This window comes from Micromys minutus (genome assembly GCF_963924665.1).
Source record: "Micromys minutus genome assembly, chromosome: 17".
NCBI lineage: Eukaryota > Metazoa > Chordata > Mammalia > Rodentia > Muridae > Micromys > Micromys minutus.
The window spans coordinates 12,543,487-12,564,299 of NC_137952.1; the positions used below are offsets into that span (position 1 = coordinate 12,543,487).

General features: G+C 39.9%; 1 protein-coding gene across 1 annotated transcript in view; it reads right to left on the reverse strand.

Annotated features, from left to right (window-relative positions):
- CAPRIN1 (cell cycle associated protein 1) overlaps positions 1–14,638 on the reverse strand; it is a 31,657-nt gene extending 17,019 nt beyond the window's left edge. Inside the window, exons 1-4 of the mRNA XM_080931356.1 lie at positions 14,512–14,638; positions 13,789–13,998; positions 1,592–1,654; positions 1,408–1,494 (exon numbers count right to left, since the gene is read on the reverse strand). Coding sequence (XP_080787482.1) covers positions 1,408–1,494; positions 1,592–1,654; positions 13,789–13,998 — 360 coding nt within the window. The 5' untranslated portion in view covers positions 14,512–14,638. The remainder of the gene's footprint in view (positions 1–1,407; positions 1,495–1,591; positions 1,655–13,788; positions 13,999–14,511) is intronic.
- Positions 14,639–20,813: the final 6,175 nt, after the last annotated feature.

Genomic DNA, 20,813 nt, shown 5'->3' on the forward strand with positions numbered 1-20,813 from the left:
CTTATTGTGAAAAATATAAAGGATCAGAGTAAATTAACTGCATAACATCATTTTAGAAAGATTTATATTTATTTATAAAACAAAGGAAATGGAGAGAAAGAAGGGTTTATCAAGCTTAAAGTTCTGACCTAAACCATCTTGGTTGGGTAATCTTCCATTCCTGTATTAGAAATTTAAAGAACTAAATTCAAGTGCTTCAAGGTAGTGTTTAGCCAATTACTTGGGTACAGAGAGTACCACCCTGATGAACTGGTGAGCATTGCTATGAGAACAGTTTTTGGAAGCAGGATCACACTTTGTTCTTCCCTCTTCTATCTTGTGAATACACAGTTCTAGGGTCCTCACCACATGCCAATGCCTTGGTCCTGAACTTCCAGTGTTTCAGAGTAATAGTTTTCTTCTTTACAGATTGTCCAATCTTTGACATTCTATTACAGAGGCATTGTGGCCACGCCCAGAAGCTCATATATTTGAATGTTTAGTTATCAAGGAATGGCGCTCGCTATATGTAAAGGATTAAGGTGTATAGCCATACTGGAGTAAGTGTGGCCTTTGAGGGTTCAAATGGCCAAGCCAGGCCCAGTTCTCTCTCTGAACCTGTGGATCCAGATAAATAACTTTTCCAGTACCATACCTGCTTGTGTACCACCATGGTAATTGACTAAACCCCTAAAACTTTAAACAAGCCTCAATTAAATGCTGTCTTTGAGAAATTGCCTTGGTCATGGTGGCTCATCATAACAGAACGACTAAGGCATAAAACTAAGGCACTGGTTAAAAATTCATTTACCAAAACATACCTTCTGTATTCAATTACAAGATGTGATAATAAAACATGTTGAAAATATGTATCAAATACTCTTAAAGCACAACTTTATATAAAGAAAACAATACTATCTGTACATTAGGAAACTGAGGTGTTATGATGGCCTTGTCTCTTTCTTCCCTGCTTTTGCTCCATTAATTTTGTGTGAAAACTTAATATAGGAACAGCAAACCTAGATAACTTGGCCAAGGTTACACAATTACTAAGTAAAAGTAATAGTCAATCACTTAACCCAAGTGAATCTCATTCCTGAATCAATAGTCTCCTAAATGCTGTTGGAATTGTCTCATCACAAAAAAAGGGGTTTTCACTTTACCACATCAAAGCTAACCTGGTATTTCCTGCATGTATTATTTTTTTCATTAGCATACAAAATGACAGGTCTCCTTGTGGTATTTTATTTAATTCAGTCCTTTCCAAAAATAAAGTGTTGTCAGTTACACAGAATTGGCAAATTAGTAAAATATAATTTAATCTAATTTCTACACCTTGCAGAGAACTTATCAACAGTAGTTGATAACCCCCAAATAATAAAGTTTCCACTAATTTAATTTTTAATATTTTACACATTATTTACTTACATCTTGACTTAACGCCATGAAACTCCTCTGTAATTCCTTTGCAAACTCCAGATTATTTGTGACCTCCTGGTACTTAGATACGGCATCCTGAAATAACAAGTCAGAGCACACTTTCATTAGAAACACAGCCACAAAACATTGTTAAAATAAAAGCAGAGACTTTATTAAGATGTAACATCATTACCAACTGGTCTTGATTGAGCCTTTCCCCTTTATTCATTCGTTCCTGGTAATCATCAAGTTTCCCCTATATAAAAAAAAAAGAGAATAATTACATTTATCAATTTAACCAGGCCAAATGAGAGAACCTAAATGTTTAAAGTCTAATTCAAATTTTGCCTTAATTCTCAAATATACTCCAGTTTAATCTAGCTCAAGTTTAATAGAAAACTTGAAACACAGACATCAAATACTAGTATGTAACAAAATATTGCTTATTCTTTAGGATACTCAAAAACAGATGCTATCATATAAGCAAGACATGAGAGAAGGTCATGGTATGGTTAAAATACTTTTCTACCCAACTATACATATAAATGTGCCCAACTGTACACTTACAAAGCTAATATATGTGCTTCTATCTATCCTCCCATCCTTCAAAGAACTTGTGTAAATAGATGGCATACAGCCCAATTTCCTAATGAACTCACTAGTAAGTTTGTCCCATTTTACCTTAAACACCATGAAGCTACATGGTCACACTCCTCCACTGCTTCTATGCAATTGAGCAGAGTTTCAACAACCCTGACAAATCATCCTTTTTTTGGTAAAGATGAAAACTTAGCCAGCATAGTGGCATGTGCCTTAAATCCCAACACTAGGGAAGCAGGTGATCTGAGCCAGAGGCCAGCCTGGTGTACATACTTAGTTCTAAAACAGCCAGAGCTACATAAAGAGACCCTGTCTGTAATTAAAAAAAAGAAAGAAAAAGGAAGGAAGAAGGAAGAAAAGAAGAAAGCTAGCTAGCTTAAAACGTTTCCATGATTTTACTATTAAAGATTACCCTCACAAAAGATATTTAGACAATGAAACGGTGTCAAGAACTCAATCACTACTGTAAAGAACTAGAGGATTAAAAAAAAAAATCCAACTTAAGGGGGAAATATTTTAAATAATTAAAATCGTATACAGTTCCTTGACAAGAAACCAAGTAGAAAGCAAAGCCCAGGTAAGGGGCAATAAAGAACATCAGAAACCAAGTGGGAACTCAGTAAGGTTTAAATCAAACTTTCTTTGCAACAGCAATACTTGAGCTCATTCAACCCTTCTAACCACTTTAAAAGTCAATAATAATTATTAATACAGGAGGTAGCTAAATGAAGACAATCATTAGACTATAAAAGGCTAATAAGAACTTTTAGATGGACCATTCCACAATGTAAGCCTTCATCCTGGCTAGAAATCACTAATTTTGTATTATCTGGCAAGCCAGACTAAGTTACCTCAGAACACCCTGTCAAACAATGCTAGCTAGTTACTTGACTCTGACCCATCCATCCTTTTTAGTTTGGAGGATGGGGTTTAACCCAAGGGCTTCTGCACATGGCAAATTCCACTCTAGCACTAAGTTATTTTAGCTGCAGCCCCAGTTAATTCTCCTTTAAGTTTAAAAAAAAAAAAAAAAAAAAAAAAAAACTAGGCTCCATTTGCTTTTAATTATTATAGTTGTTTTTTAAATGTTTTCTCTTTAGAAATGTAGAAGATAATGAAATATCAGGTCCAGTATATAATAAAAATTCTGAACTGAGGACACTTGATTAGCTTATTTATATCGAATTCCTTCTTTTTCTGTTATACATTTATTTCCACTGTTACTTATATTTTGTGTATGTGTGTCTGTGCAGTGTCCAGAGGCCAGTAGAGGGCATCAATCCCTGTGACTTTGTGTGCCTTTATGTGGGTACTTGGAATTGAACTATTATTAACATAGATATAAATGTCCAAACCATATTAACTTGAGAAGCCAACAGTTTTTAAAGAAAGAAGAATTGCTACAGTAAGAAATGTATTCACTGTTTGGGAAGAGGTGCATGAGCTGTACAACAATCTCAAGGACCTTTATCAGAATTTCAAAAAGCAAACCAGTTCTTTGGTCACAAGTTCCGAAGGGGGGCGGGGGAGGGAGGGAGGGAGTGAGGATAGAAGACAAATGAAGTCACTGTTATAGTTTCTTTGTGGCACTCTGTAACACTTTCTACATTTAAATATAAAACTACCCCCAGGCTCTAGTAGTTTTATCGGAACATACATGATCACTGCTAAGACAAAACTATCACCAAGAAAAGATGAGCTAGAAATTTTGTTCACTATTACATCAAATCAAATATCTACAAAGCAAAGATTCAGCCATTCTAAGTCAGTGATTCCTGAAGTATAAGCCCTCAAACCAGCAACATCAGCTAGTAAGAAATTAAAAAAAAAAAAAAAAAAAAAAAACAAAACATGGCACCACCCAAAACCTGCTAAACCAAAACACTATGCTGGGGTCCAGCAATCTGCATGTTATATCATGCTCTCTGGAATTCTTTGAGAATCCCATATAGGTTTGAGACCCATATAGGTCAAACACAGTAATTAATTCCCTTTTAACAGTCCAGTAGAACCTGGAACTTTTAATTTTAATTTTTGAATCAAAAATATATTTTCCTGAACTGAGAATCATCAAAAGGCAATTTAAACTTAGAAACAGGTTGCTTAAACGTTCACCCATAAACAATTTTAAAAACATGATTTGCTTTCAATACCAACTTATAATTTAACTCAGTAACTACTTCATAAGAAAAAAAATCCATTTATGATCTGAAGACTTGTGATTTACATCAAACTAAGGAAGTGGCACCTGTTGGGTCCCCAATTACTTCCTCTTTTCTTTTTCCCACCTACCCTAAGATAAGCAGCTGTTCTACACACACTCCATGTCATGGTTCAAAACATTGCAGTCAAATGAATACATACTCAAACATAAGCAAAGTAAATCTTTCTTCCTTTAAGTTAACTTTTTTCATTTTCATGTTTTTTAATCATAGCAATCAAAAGAAAATACTGAATAATTACCACCTTTACTGAAAAGTGGTAATAAGCTAAAGTACCAAATGTTAAAACTGGTTTATGATTTAATTCAGTAATGAATGTGAAAACTTGTACTAGACAAAAAACCTCTACAGTGTTTCCTGTTATTTTAGAAAATAAAAATAACTTGCCATGCAAGCAAAGTTAAATACTAAGTATCCTTTAGTGGTAAAGTAAAAGATACAATTACTTCACTACCCAACAACACCAGTCACCTATCTTTGAAACAGTCTAGAAACAAATGACACTACCTTACTTAATGCTTTTTGCTCCCATTTTCACTTCCAATTCAAAGTTCAACTAGAAATCCAATGAACAAAGAGAACTCATATACACTTGGGTTTAAATTTCACAGTATAAAGCAAGCTAATGAATTTAGAAAAACTGGCTACACTAACAAGTCAAATAAAACAAAAGGGGAAGATTAGAGAAGTAAAAGGGCAGAAGGTAGAGTTCTTCCTTGAAGCCACAACATGGCCATCTAAAATAGTAATAAAAACAAATAGTTTTAAAACACAAACAGGGAGTAATCCTTTTTTCCCCTGTAAAATGGAGCTATACTGGTATCATAAAAAGATGAAGCCCATCACAATACTAATTAACACTCATCTGTCCTTGCTGCCTTGAAACACCAATTGTGAAAGTCAAATTAAGGTTTCTTCATCAACTACTACATATCCTGAAATTATTAAAGCTTTCAATTTATAGTACCATGAAAAGACAAAATTCAACCATTTCCCAAAATAACAAATATATGAAGAGAAAACCTGTAACACAAGTACAACTATATTCAGAAGTCAAGCATGTGTTACACCAAGTTATTCTTCTGTCCCATTCTAACTCCAGTTTCTTCTTTCAAGAGCCAGCAATACTATGTGAAATTCAAACTTAACTATCACATAGCAACCTTACCAGTGAGGCATTATTGTCAATCATATTTCACAGTTATAAACTAAAAAGTAACAGTAAAATAACTTGCCATAATATATCCCAGAAAAAAGCATGTTATCTCAACATCCATCTTTTAGGTCACTGAACTCCAGTTGTTAACTAGACTCACTTCAGCCTCTGCCTAATAGTGCTTTTCCTTTTTCCAACCTATGATGATGATGGTGACAGTGATGGTGATGAGCAGTGTATCTTAAGCTTCCATCCTCCCCAAAGAATTCTGTCATCACCTTCAAAGCCTCTTTACTCACATAGGCTTTTAAAATCAATACAGCAAGATGGCTATCTATGACAGACGCGCTCCCAAATTTTACTATCACAACCAACAATTCCCACTAAAGAACCATCATTAATTTTTTATCTGTTTCTTATGTGTATAAGTGTTCACACGCATGAATGCATATGCACCATATGCACACCTGGTGCCCAGTAGAGCAGTAAAGGAGCTCAGATCCCCTGAACAGGTAGAACTTGAGTTAAATTAGTAGTAATCCACCATTTGTGCACTGGAAATTGAACACAGTTCCTCTACAATAGCAACACCTGCTCTTAATTGCTGAACCACCCCAAAAGAAAACATTTTTAATTATGCATTTTAAAAGAAACCAGGAGATGTGAGACTCCAAAAGTAAAATTATTCAATTGCAACTAGTCCCAAGAAAGACATCCTCTGAAAAACCATGCTACCCTGGGAAAACCAGGTAATATCCGTTCTTAAAATTACTGAGACCTATTCTGAGACAGATTATAAAGTGAAGCCTTAAAAAATAAAAAAAATTTTAAAAAGTACTTGGTTAGATTTTCTGTGCCCAAGCCAAATAAATCCAGTAATACTTTAAAAACCATAAATCCAGACACAGAAAGGTAAAGGTTTTTCTTTTCTTTCAACTTTCCACATTCATTAATGACTTCTCTCTCCAGATATTTCAAATTATTAATGCCTCACTCCCCACACATCACTAAAGAAATACCACTTCTGACTGTAAGCAATAAACAGCTACTTCCTAGTCACTCTCCACTGAGAATTAGTAGCTGGTAAAGTTTATAAAAGCAGCAAAAATTGTCAGTTTTTTTCAGAGAATAGTGGAGAAAACACGTACAACTCAGAAGATCTGTACAGTTCTCTTCAAATGCTGAAGGCCTGTTCATGTAGCATTAGTCTGCCCTAAACAAAAAAGTATTAAGAGTGTAAGACGAAGGTTATTTTTTGGTATTTATGTTATTTAGTCTAATTCTAATTTTTTTCAAGGTTAATATACTTAAGTTTCACACTTTAAAAAGATAATCCTGAAAAACCCTTACTGTCCATGCAGGAATGGAAGCAATTGACCCTGATAAGAAAAAAGAAAATGTCAACGTGCTCCAACACCATCTACTTAGAATCACATTCTTACAAAATCTGATTATCTTAATGTGCTGAAAATCTGAATAGCTTAGCCTGGTGTGTCAAAGGTCCTGAATTTGATCCTCAGTATACTCACCTAAAAAAAGTTAAAAGTTGAAAAAAATAACAATCACAAGGTTTAAGGAGGCTAAAAACTATTAGCTGCTCTGTTAAACAAAGCTATTCAAAGAGAAAAGTCTACACAACTGAAGAATACATATGCACAAATTCATATTCATTCTCTTCCCCTCCTTGAGTCACGTAAATTGGAGACTGAGACTGTTTATGGAGGCAGGGTTTCTCTGTGTAGCTTTGGCTGTCCTGGAACTCACTCTGAATACCAAGCTGGCCTTAAACCTGCCTCTGCCTGAATGCTGAGATTAAGCCTAGCAAAATTTTAAATTTCTATGTTGGAATAAGAATATTACAAGGACTGCATTTTCTAAAAATTCACAATGGTTCTATTACCAGGAATTAAGCTTTGCCCTCCATACTAAAAGTATTGACAAATCCTCCTTACACTATACCAGAACTGGTCTACTTGTCTGCCCACCTGAAAAATAAAAATACAAGTTTCCCAATAATACAATTAATTCATAGATTAAATCTATTTTAAGAATTGTTGGTGATGCTACAGACATTTATAGGTAATAATTTAGTCGGAGTATCAAATATTCTTCTTTAGTACAACATGTGTAAGGAACAAACAGCAGAACCCTTACCTCCAGTAACAATCACCAACTTTAAAAAAACCCTTAAGGTGAAGAACCTACAGCAATAAACAAAGGCCTCAAGACTGCAGACAAGTAACAAACCTAAAGCAAACTTCTTAAGCAGATTGATTAAAAAGAACACCTTACCCTTTCCTCAGGGAGTGTAACTTTTTAAAATTATTTTATTTTGTATTCATTGATGTTTTGCCTTTAAGTATCTGTATGAGGTATTAAGAGTCCCTGGAGCTAGAATTACAAATAGTTGTGAGCTGCCATGTGTGTACTAGGAATTGAGCCTGGGTCCTCTGGAAAAACAGCCAGTGCTCTTAACCACTAACTTTAATTCGAGCCCAAGGAAGAACGAATTCCTAATTCTATCCAGTAATGTCCTTTTTCCCATGTTTTTCTACACATACTCTAGTAAGAGCACTCCTATAGCTGGTGGGAAATTTGGGGCGGAATTTTGCTTCTGCTACTCTTCTTCCCTCTTTTACTGCACACCCATTGTGTATTGAGGGAACCAACATTAATAAGATGCCCAGGAACCTAGAATCTAAGAATATAATCTGTTATTCCTGGCTTACAACATTGCAAGATTGAGACCGGCAAATATATGCCTGGGTCTGCCAAAAAAAATTTAAAAAGCAGTATTTTAAAGTTTCATCTGGGCATGTGATCCATAGCTGTATCCCTAGCACTGGAAAAGCAGACACAGGAGGAGCAAGAGTTCAATGTCATCGTCCTACACTGCAAATTTGAGGCCAACCCTGACTAGTGTTACCATTTGCAAAGATATGGCAAGAAGGCTAAATCAGTAAAGGCACACGCCAACAAGCCAGATGACCTGACTTCAGTTATTCTCTGGCCTCCAAAAGTACATGTGGAATCTGTGCTCTAGAACACACACACATATAAGCTTAATTTAAATTTTTTGAAGTTTCATTTAATTATAATAATGTCCTAATACCTGACATTGGTATGTTCATTACCTAGACAGTTTATAAAACTAAGCAATGTAACATTAATAAATGTCTAACAACAAGGTGTCTTTTTTTTCCCCTTGAATATTGAACTTTTTACCTTTTGGGGTTGTTTTTTAAGACAAGGCCTACGTAACCTTGACTATTCTAGAGCTCACTATGTAAACCAGGCTAGCTGGGAACTACTCGACTACCTCTACCTTAAAAGTACTAGGATTAAAGGAATATGCCAGCATACCCAGCTGCGTGTTGGATTTTTAAGAGTAACTAGGGACTAGAGAAATGGCTCAGCAGTTAAGAAAGCTTCCTCCTCTTGCAGAAGATCCAGATTTGGTCCCAACACCAACAGCAAAGCACAACCATATCCACTTACATACATATATATACCCAGGCAGAAACATTAAATAAACTACAAAAAAGATTCTCATCACAATTCTTGTTGGCTGTGCAAACTACCAAGACAGACAACATCAAAATAAACAGCCCACCTCAGTGGTGCAGGCCTTTAATTCCAGCAGCACTTGGGAGGCAGAAGCAAGCAGATCTGTGAGGCCAACTTGGTTTACACATAGCAAGTTCCTGATCTATACAGCAAGTTCCAGGACAGCCTGGACAATACAGCAAAATCCTGTCTCAAGAGAGAGGCCATTAAAGAGATGGCTCAGCTGTTAAAGAGCACTTGTTGCTCTTGAGAAAGTTCCGTTGCCAGCACCCACAAAGCAGATCACAGCAATCTGTAATTCCAGTACCTAGTTAGCACTATACAAACATAGAACATATAAATATATTCAGGTAAACATTCATATACATATAAATGTAAAATATTTTAAAGAATTTGAAGTAAAAGGGTTTATCTCATTCTACAGGGTAACTAAGGTAAACAATTACACCTAGGCTAAACGATATTACAAATTCTAATTATCCCTATGAATATTAAATCACCCTTTCAGAACTGGATCAGTTTATAGAAACATTTCTATTTGCTTTCCTATAAAATGAATTTGACTAGATTCTAAAATGGCTTTTAGATCTAAAAAAATTTAAGGTTCTGTAACAACATAGCCATAGAATTAAATTAGTCATGACAACTTTTACCAGCAAAACTTTTACTTGGTTTCTGAAAAGATGAGGATTATGACAAGGTCTTACTATGTAGCTCTGGTTGTCCTGGGATTTACTATATAGATCAAGAGAGCTTCTGCTTAACAAATTGTTTTTTTTTTTCTTTTAACGTATGAGTATTCTATTTGCAGACATGCTTGCATGACAGAAGAGGGCATCATAACACATCAGCAACACCACGTGGTTGCTGAAAATTGAACTCAGAACTTTTGGAAAAACAGCCAGTGCTCTTAACTGCTAAGCCATCTCTTCAGCCCCCAAAAATTATTCATAATTTGCATAACACAAAATGCATTATTTACATAAGTACCCTAAAGTAAAATCCATCATTTAACCTATCATAACAACACTCGTGATTCTCTTCTCACCCAAGAAAAGGAATTCACAACCGTTTCAAATATATTTCATGGGAATGGGGGTTGCACAAGAGAACTGAGAACCAACTACATGTCATAGTTTTTTTTCCTTTGGCAAGGTAAATTCAAAGTATTTGTGTAGTGACACACTCCTTTAATGCCAGAACTCAGAAAGCAGGAGCAGGTGATCTATGAGTTCCAGACCAGGCTTGCCTAAATAACAAATTTCAGAATGACCAACGCTACAGAGACCCTCAAAAATTAAAATACAGCCTCGCTCTTAAATTAAGCATCATAGTTTTTTTTTTCCTAAGACAATATAAAACCAAGTAACTTTAGCCTCTGTATTGAGAATGTATGGATCTTGCAAACTAAAGAAGCTAACTCATCCAAAACCTGTGATGTCAAAAACGAAACAAAACCTACTTCAGCACAAGATTTTAAATATTAAATAGTTTAAAGAGTGAGTATTTATTAAAGCATGTAACACAAGAAGCCCTGCATTAAAAACTCTAAGAGAAACATTACACTGCATGCAGGTCTAGAAAGGTTAGCCTCACTATTTAATGAATAATATTAATTACAAAAACATAAAGTGCATAGTCTTTAGCAGTGGTTCTCAACCTCCCTAAAGCTGCAACCTGTTAATATAGTTCCTTATGCTGAAATGACTCTCAACCACAAAATTATTTTTGTTACTTCTTCGTTTAATAATTGTAATGTAAATATCTGTATTTTCCAATGGTATTAAGTGACCCAACCTGCCCTCTAGAGGAGTCAGGACCTACAGATTGAGAGCCACTGCTTTAGGGACTGGGTAAAAATATACATTTCCCAATCAGTTTGAGTTTCAGTTAAGCTTTTTTTTTTAAGCAAAGAGAATACTAGCCAACCTTTCACCTAGCAGAGTTGCCAGTCATTTAAATGCCATCTATTAAAAACATCCTTTACATCAAAACTGATTATATCTTAAGCTATCAAACAAGTATATATTAAAATTCTGTTTCCAAATATCTTATATAGCCTAAAGCCCTGTTCTGTAATGAAAGAACTGCTGAAAGAAAACAAGGTAATAAATCCTTCAACTCAGTATTATTTGTATTTTAAATCGCTAAGTAAGGCTTTAACATTTACATTTGATTTTCTATAGTCTAAACTTAAAAAATGACCAAGCCATTTACTAGGCAGAATTTCTTATATTTCTGTTACTGGATATTTGATCACTCTGTGAACCCCACCAATGGGAAGTCTGCTTCTCACTGCAAAAATAACAAATGAATAAAAAATTGTTTTCTTAAATGAAATACAACTGTATTGGGTCTCTACCCTTAGTGATACTACTTTATCTACTATTAACTTTTGTTAGGATGCCTTCTTGGTCTAGCAGACTGTAGTATGAATAGGTTAAGAATCAAATATGGCTACTGCACTGGAGTTTCTAAAGTATTAAGACTGATTCATTGAATAAATCCTATATCAGGTACTTTACAAATGCTCAGTCAGTCCTACTGAAAACCTCTCAGAGGGCAAATAATTCAGTAATAGACTTACACAAAATCCAAAGTCTTCAGAGTCTCCAAAGGTAACAGTAGTTTTAACTGCAGCCATTATGATACAAATCAACAGCCTGTACTTTATAACTACATCTTTTCACAGTTCAGCAACCAAACATTTTTATGTAAATTTGTTTGTTACAGCATCAGCTGACACTAGTTATGAGTCAATCTAAATAACAATAATTACATTTTTCCTCCCCCAGTTTTTGGAAGTCCTTTCTCCTGGTAGTAGTTCTAGCTGTCCGGAACTCACTCTGTAAACCAGGCTGGCCTCACACTCAAGAGATCCACCTGAGTGCTGGGACTAACGGAGTGTACCACCACAGCCCAGGTGATAATAACATCACTCTTACCTATAGTTTGAGAGAACAAGTGGCCAGTTATGGCTCAAGTACCCACAGGGATAACCTACATTTCCCTCTAGTTTTCAAACACTTAAGCACTTCAATGTCACCTCACAAATACAATGACTGCTACTCAATGTTGCTCTTTAAACCATAGTTGAAGATTTTGCATCTGCTAACATCTACACCTCAAATATTATGTCACTAAAGCTCATGTTGGCTCCTATTCTAGAAGAAACTGAGTTCGAAGAAATTCCAAAAATTAAACCATCTGGACCAACAGTCAAACTAACAATATTGCTATTGCATCAGGAAAATTTTTAAAGATACCCAAGTTAAACTCAATTTCACAGAGGGTACCAAACACACAGCAAGTATCAGAAAATGCTGGCATGAAATTCCATATTTGAATGTAGCTTACTATGCTTTTACTATTTTAATACACTTTTCAATTAATAAAAAAAGTATTGTCAACGTAACTAAAGCTTGATATCTTGTTAATATATATCCTCAATTTCAAATAAAGTATGGGAAATTACAGTAAAACAAACACTCAAACATGGAGACAGAAAAGCAGCAAAGGTGAAAGTTTCAAACTCACCAAAAATGAAAAATCAGTAGATAAACTATCAAAATTTGAATACCCTGGTTTTTTCCAACTTAGTTCCTATAGCTCAGATTTTTTAGCCAATATCCTCTAACTAGGTAAACAAACTCCTTCAACGGGAATTTTTCAAAACTGAAAAATATGCCCTAGAGAACGGCAGGCATGAGTTGTCAAAAGTTAATTTTACTTAATGTAAAAGGGCAAGTTAGAATAACAGTTCCAGGGATAATTGCCTCCATTCCCACTCTACTACCCCATGTTTGTCCCTTTCCACTATTTTCTTAATCAGGGAAATTTCCTTATACCCAGACTCTTCTTCTAAACTGTGTTGGTACGCAGTCCTACACTAAATGCATAAAGCAAAAAAGCAGATTTAAGTAATCTAACAGTATGACCCAGAATGGCTAAATATTAAAGCCAAAAAACAGAGTGGGTGTGGCCCGACTTTTTTTGGGAGGGGGGGACTAGGCGGGGCTGCTGCTTGGTCTCTGCCCTCCCCCTCTGCTTTCGCTTTGTGCTCACAATGCAGCTCCTGTACAGCGCTTCCCTCTCCCGCAGCCGCCATGTTAGACACTCCATGTGCCCAAAGAACCAGAGGCAGTCTCCAGTCTAATCTAGATCCACCTCCGAAGAATCGACGATATCTCCCTGAGCCTTTAGAATGCTGAAGCAGTAAAAAATAATAAATTAAAAGAAAAAGTCATTGAAAAAGCAAAAAATAACAATAATCATTTTTTTAAAAACTACCTCGTGACTAGACTGGGTGTGAGGTTCCAAGCACCCAGACAATCGAAACAAAGGGGGAAACCTAGGGAGCCCATCGGAAGGGGGCGGGGGTACCCCAGCGAAGGCCCGCTTAAATAGGACCTGACGGGATCACAATCCGAGTTCAGGACCTAGTTCTTATCTTTTCTAGGGAAGAGGGGCCAAAGTCAACCCACCAGCCTCCAGCCTAGGTAACAGAGGCAAATGCCACAGTTAGAAGTCAAGGGCCGCTCAGCTCCACAAGCAATCCGCATGCCGGCACACTGAGTTTCTTCCCCATGGCCTCTGCTAGCAGTCGGGCCTTGGTTTCGGAGCATATGCAGTAATGGGCCCCACCACCCAGGCAACCGGTCACAAGGCGGAAAGGCCAGGCACAGCCTGATGTGAGTAACCAAGGCCTAAAGGCAGCGCCGCGTTCGGGTCAGGTGACAGGCACCTCCCCGAGGCGCCCGTTTTCTGGGCAAGAAGCACCATCCACCGCAGAGACGGGAGTAGGGCTGGAGCCACAAGCCCTCCCTCTCCATTATCTCCTCGCACCTTTTTCTTCTCAAGGTTCCGAAGTTTCTTGTCGATTACGCCGAGAATCTGCTTCATGGCCTCGGTCTGGACCGCGCCGGTGCCGGTTGCCGGATGCTGAGAAGCCGGAGCAGCTGCCCCGGCCGCCGCCTCACTCCCGGAGGAACCGGACGGCGGCGGCGGTCCCGACGACTTGCTGCCGCTTCCGCTGTGGCTGGTGGCCGAGGGCATCTTTAGACCGAGAAGAGAGGAGAAAAAAAGCGGGAGGGAAGGACAAGAGCAGCAAGTCAGGAGACGGACGGGGAGAGACGCGGGACAAAACGCGCAGCGGGCGGGAGGCTGCGTGCGCGCGGTGGGGGAGGGGGCAGCGCGCGCCGCCAGCAGGAAGGGGCTCGCGGGCACGCGCGCGACCCGCCAGCGGGGCGCCGGGCCACCCGCCCCTCCCCCTTCCCGCCCGCCCCGGGGCACAGAGCTCGCGCCGGGGGCGGGGCCTGGCACGGCCGCCGCCAACCGCCAGGGCAACGGTCCCCATCGGGGCAAGTGGCACCCGTTGCCTTGCAAGAACGACAGGGACAGAGGTCAGGGCCAGGGGTAGAGAAGGGCACTGGGAGTGAGCGGGGTGGGGGGTGGGGAGGCTTTGGGCGAGCCCTTCCAGCCGCTCGGACTACTCCGAAGGTAAAAAGAGGACACCCAGGTGCAGCGGCCTTCTTCCCCTTCGGCGCCTAGATCCGGGATGGCGCTCACCGTGCGCGCGTGGAGCCGTTGGACGTCTAGAGTGGGCAGCCGAGGGGAGCAAGGGTAGCTCTGCGTGGCGAACAGAGATGTGCGGTCCTTGGGCGCAGACCGCTTCGCCCTGTCCCCGCTGCACTGAGCTGCTCCTAGTGGGACGAGAGCCGGCGCGGGAGGGACTTGGCCAGCCAGCGCTCTGAAACGAAGGGAGGGGCGGGAGCAATAGGGAGCGAGGGCCTTCAAGCCGTTGGGGCTGCCCGATGTGAATGCCTGTCGAAAAAGGTCACTGGACTGCGCCTCCCGTCCGGCCTTGTCCTCTGCGCCAGATCCCTGCCCCTTTGCAAATCTGGAAAGTTCCCCCACGGAGGCTACAGCCGTAGACCCTTGAGGTTTGAGTGAAATCTAAGCTGGGGTCCTTCAGGCGAAATCTCTTGACATCCAAACGGGGACAATAGGTGTCAAGCAGCAGGCTCCGTAGCTGAGGACTGCCCCTTGTAGAGCCCTTATTTGGAGGGAGTGGGGGTTGGAGGGGCAAAGGTTTCTGCAAGTAAGGGATGCGTGGGGTGGGTGGTGCAATCCCAGCTTCTAGAATTCCTTCTATATGCAGAGCATGCAAACTCACCCTAAAAGGTCTGAAAAGACAACTTGGCCACATAACAATTATACAATAACCTAGCCATTATCTGTAGAATATATGGAGAATGAGCATCCTTAATTGCTTTTTGATGTCCGAAAATACCCCCAGTTCTGTTAAAAACCGTCTTCACCCATCCTGAGATAGATAAGTAACCAGTAGGCCCTATCATGAATTATTTACCCCCCCCCCGCTTTGTTTTAAATTTTACCCAAAACTTTAAAGACTATGCTAGATGTGGGGGAGAGCTTTTATCCAAGAGAATTAATTATTGCAGGCGGGGGTCAAAGTGGGGTGGACAACAAGTTAAGAAAAAAAAAATGAGTGCTCTACAGAAAGGTACTAAAAGGAATATGATCCGTGGAAAATTCAGCAACATGATGTATGAGAACAATAAATGACCAATTTATAATTTAGATTCCATGAAAAGGAAATTTTGAAAAGGATTCCATCAAAGTCACTGTCCCTGGGTAATAAAATTAATAATACTGGCTGGCACCAGAATATCCTGAGAGAGCCTGGAGAAACAGCAGCACCCTTTGGTCTTGAGACATTCCAGTTAACTGTAAAGTTTGTAATCTGTGTTTTTTAAATATTTATCAAGCACCTTAAGGCATACTAGGAAATCTTCAGTGCTATTGATGGTGAACAAAACAGATTTTTTTTCAAGGAGTTTGTATCCAGTAGTGTGCACAAAAATAACAAGGAAACCAAAGGAAGGGAAAAAAAGGTGATGGTCAGTGCCTCCCTGGTGTACTCCTGAGTCTGGAGGAAGCAAAGCCAGCTTAGAGGAGGGCCTTCTAGTAAAAGAAACACAGTTAGCTCACGACTAGCCTAATCTACATACTAAGTTCCAGACTGAGCAAGTATGACATATGACAACCTGTCAAAATATTAGCGGATTTCACAGTGGCTAGAACAAGGAATAAGAAGGTCGTAAAGGGGGTTGAAGAGATGGCTGAGCAGTTAAGAGCACTGACTGCTCTTCAAGAGGTCCGGAGTTCAAATCCCAGCAACTACATGGTGTCTCACAACCATCTATAATGAGATCTGATGCCCTCCTCTGGTGTCTGAAGACAGCTACAGTGTACTCATATAAATATGATAAATCATTTTAAGAAAAAAAAAGCCATAAAGGGGCCTGGCTTCAATATTTGCTGAGTGACTTCCGGCAGCCAGGCCTTTAATTCTAGCACTGGGGAGACAGAGGCAGAGGGATCTCTAAGTCTTTGTGGCCAGTCTGGTCTAAAGAGTGAGTTCCAGGACAGTTAGGGCTGTTACACACAGAAACCCTGTCTCTTCAAAAACAAATGTTAAAAACAACCCTACTGCTATATAAAGAATTGTCAAGAAGTGTATACTGGAGATGAGAGGCTAAAGTAAAACCAGAAGCCAAGAGACCAAGGAATGGACTGTTGAAATCAGCCAGTATAGCCCAAACCAGAAATTAGCAGTGAAGTGAGTTGTACATTGTAATTGTACATTGTAATTGTAGAGCAGTGAAGATGCAACCAGGGTCAGATTCGTTATACATTGTAATAGAAGAGACAAAAGGTTTGCTAGCCACTGTGTGTCAGGTTTGAGAAGAATAAAAGTTAACCTAAGAATTGAACTATTTAGCACTATGATAAAAAATATTCCAATGTCTAGAGGATTATGATCCTAACTACTTGTAGTTTCAAATATAAACCATCCAAGGTCATATCACTATCTCTTGCCTCCAAGCCAAACCTACTGAATTTGCCTGCATTTTAACCAAATCTTGAGAATTTTGGAGAGTTTTGAAAAATCACTTGATTCAGCACAACTTGACCAGTGTCTTTGAGACCAGACATTAAGTACTCACGGAGACAAATTCTCCATAGACCTATAGGATCAGAAGCCTCTGTATAGAGTCCCTCCAAGTCTGTTTTAACATGCTCTGGATAATTCTGATGGATGCCAAAGTAGGAGAACCAGGGCCAGCAAGATGTGTCCATGGGAAAAGGAGCGTGTCTCCATCTAATTTTTGTTTTATGGGTTAGCTATATGAATGTAATGTGTGACTGTATAGGTGGTCTGTGGCCAAGCATGTAGAGGCCAGAGCAGAACCAATATCTTCTCTATCCTGTGCTTTATCGCCTTGTGACAGTATCTCTTCCTGTAAGGGAAACGCACTATTTTGGCTAGGTTGACTGTTAAGAGAATTCTGAAGAGCCTCCTGACATTGACCCCAAGCTTGGGGTCACAGACACAAATAACCATGCTCACTTTTGACATGGGTGCTGGGACTCACATCCAGGTCCTCATACTTACAGAATAAATGTTTCTACCCATTAAGCTGTCTCCCAGATCGAAACATCTACCTCCACGTGTTTTCTATGGTGACTTTTATGCCACAGAAAGTTATGTCAGTGTGACACAGAATATACAACATGTAAAATGCAAGCCAGTAAGATGTTTCGGTAAGAAAAAGCATTTGCACCAAGCCTGACAACCCAAGTTTGACCTCCAAGAACCACATGGTAGAGAAAATGGACTCCAAGTTGATTTCTGACCTTGATATGCTTTCAGTGGAGTGTGGATGCCCCACAAATGCACTCCCAGCAAACGTCATACATCTAAAGTACATCTCTCCCTCTTCTGCAACAAGTAGTCGAGTCCCTGCCTCAAACATAAGGCTCTGCTTATAGTAGTGTCCAGGAGACCAAACTGCCAGGGAAGCTGCTGGTCACTATACTGTACAACCATCAGAGGTATCTACAGGGAGTGGTGTCGTGCCTTTAATCATAGCACTTGGGAGGCAAAGGCATCCTGATCTCTGAGTTTGGAGCCAGCCAAGTCTACAGAACTAGTTCCAGGACACCCAGAGCTACACAGAGAAACCGTGTCTCCAAAAAAAAAAAAAAAGACTATCAGGTATTTCTAGTAGTGGGAACAGGGGGCTGTTAAGACAGGATCACACTATGCAGCTCAGACCATTTTGAACTTACTAGACTCCTGCCAAAGCCTGTGTGATGGGATTACAGGCACACATCTCCATGGCTGGCTCTAAAGTTACTCAGATTCTCCATAGAACATGTGCCAGAGCAACAGGACACCAAACTGCAGTAAGAGGACCAGGGGACAGCATTCTCTCAGAGACCTAGTTGGGAGACTGAACTTGAACACATAGCTATTGTGATTTCTTTTCCATACTCTATTATCACAATCCCCTCTTTTCTTTCTGCTCTGATCTTCTCGAAAAGTATCAGCAAATCCAGAAGATCAACACATTTCAGGGAAAGCTGAGCTTTTTGTTTTTTCTTTTAATGTATATGAGTACATTGTCATTGTCTTCAGACACACCATAAGAGGACATCTGACCCCATTACAGATGGTTGTGAGCCACCATGTGGTTGCTGGGAATCGGTGCTCTCCAGCCCAAAAGCTGTGTCTTTAGGCTGACCCTATGCAAAGATCTCTGTAAACCAAATATGTCTGTTTCCTGTTTGAAAGAAGGAAGATGTTTATGCAAAACCTTAAATCACTGCTGTCTTTTAACTTTCTCTTCCCATTAGAACCATTGTATTGGTGAAAAAAAAAGTAAAGGCTGTTCTAAGCAAACCCAAAGGAGAGTGCAAAGCTGTGGAAAACACTCGCCAAGCATCCTTAAACCTTCCAACTATGCACAATAGTATATTTCCCAAACTGATACTCATTTTAATCCTCGAGACCACAGCATTCTGTTTCCATAGTGACACTGAATAACAATAAATAGTAGACTGGCCTTAAATCCAATCCACCTTGTGCCGTCAAACCTGCAAGGAGGCCCACAGCCAAGGTATATATAGTTTTGAGTGGAGCACACTTGGAGACTGCTGATTCTCAGTCCATCCTGCGGAATCCGACTTGGATGATGCTGAGTTGGTGCCCTCACCACACACCTCTGTCTGTGAAGAACTGTGTAGTGGGAGAGAGAAGTGGGATTTAATTTCAAGCACACCAATAAAGAATAAAATAACAACAGTGTTTGGGGCTCAGCTGGAAACCAAATTGGTCCTCGGCATGATAGAAACCAGGATTGCGCAGACCACCTGGGCTTCCCATACCCTTATTTATTCCTGACAGGCTAGCTCACTCCTATATATAATCACACACTTCACCATGAGTCCTCTCAGCTTCTCCTTTGAACTTAAAACTGTGAAGTCTAATGGCCGAGAATATGGAGGTGGATTGGGCAGTCTTTGAAATGATACTTTCTGCCATAATTGGAAGGAAAAGGTGGTCAGTTCCCCCAGAAAAGTTGTAAGACACCCCACATCTTTCCACTCCCATCACCGCCCTGGGGAATGGTCTGGACAGCCCAGCTAACCATGAAAGCTGCCATCAACTCTACAGCTTTCTGGCATATGAGGAACTCTACTTGGAACTCTACAAGTATAGTTGCAAAATGCTCATGGGAGCAGAATCTTTTAACCAACATTCCAGGGTGACAACGCTGTGCTGCTCATTTTGAAAGAAATGGATGGTGTGGTGGTTGGTTTTGTGTGAACTTGACACAAGCTGGAGTTATCACAGAGAAAGGAGCCTTAGTTGGGGAAATGCCTCCATAAGATCCAGCTGTAAGGCATTTTCTCAACTAGTGATCAAGGGGGTGGTGCCATCCCTGGGCTGGTAGACCTGGGTTCTATAAGAAAGCAGGCTGAGCAAGCAAGGAAAGCAAGCCAGTAAGTGACATCCCTCCATGACCTCTGATCACCTCCTGCTTCCTGACCTGCTTAAGTTCTAGTCCTGACTTCTTTTGGTGATGAACAGTGATATGGAAGTGTAAGCTGAATAAACCCTTTTTCCCTAACTTGCTTCTTGGTCATGATGTTTTGTGCAGGAATAGAAACCCTGACTAAGACAAATGGTAAAAAAAAAAAAAAAAAAGGCTCACTCTTTGCCCCTGTGAAGGAAACCAGCCAGAGGCTATGAACCTTAAGTTAATGGCATCTGAACTATAACATGAAATATACCCACTGTGCCCCCAAGTAGCAGTGCCCTATTAACTAGCATGTCAACTGCCGAAAACATTAACTGTTTCCACATAGCTAATGCGTGTGCTCACATTTCAGACACCACAGGCTCCATATCCAGCTTCTTCTCCAAGAGTCCTACTGTCACCATCCCTTAGATTCTCTTTTCAGACCAGAACTGAAAAGGAAACCCAAAGCCTATGTACAGATTGGCTGGTGGCTGGACTCCAAGCCACACAAAGAGGAAAACAAGCTATTTCTGACATAGCTTGTACTGAGCAAAAATGCTTTCCCACCCCAATACTCTATAGAAGAAAGGCCAAGATGACCAGTTTACCACATAATGAAGGGTCAGCAACACCCACCCTAATAATATCAGTAAAGATAACTCTAAATGTTGTGTGTTCCATTTGAGGGGCAATATATATGGGGAGGAGAAGGGAAAGTCTGACAAGTTGTACCCCACTCTATCTAATTTGACCAGAAGACCAAACTACACAGAAGCTTTGAATTCAGCATTCTTGTTCATGCCCACACGTCCACTTCAATTTCAAGAGCACTGAAACCTTTCACTTTCCCTTCTCCATCAGTGGAGGGATCCAGGGGCGTGTAGTCTGGAGCCTAGAGTTTCTTAGGAACATGCAACATTGAACACAGGACAGAGGAGACTCCCAGCAAGTCTCATGGCCCCTCAGAGACAAAGC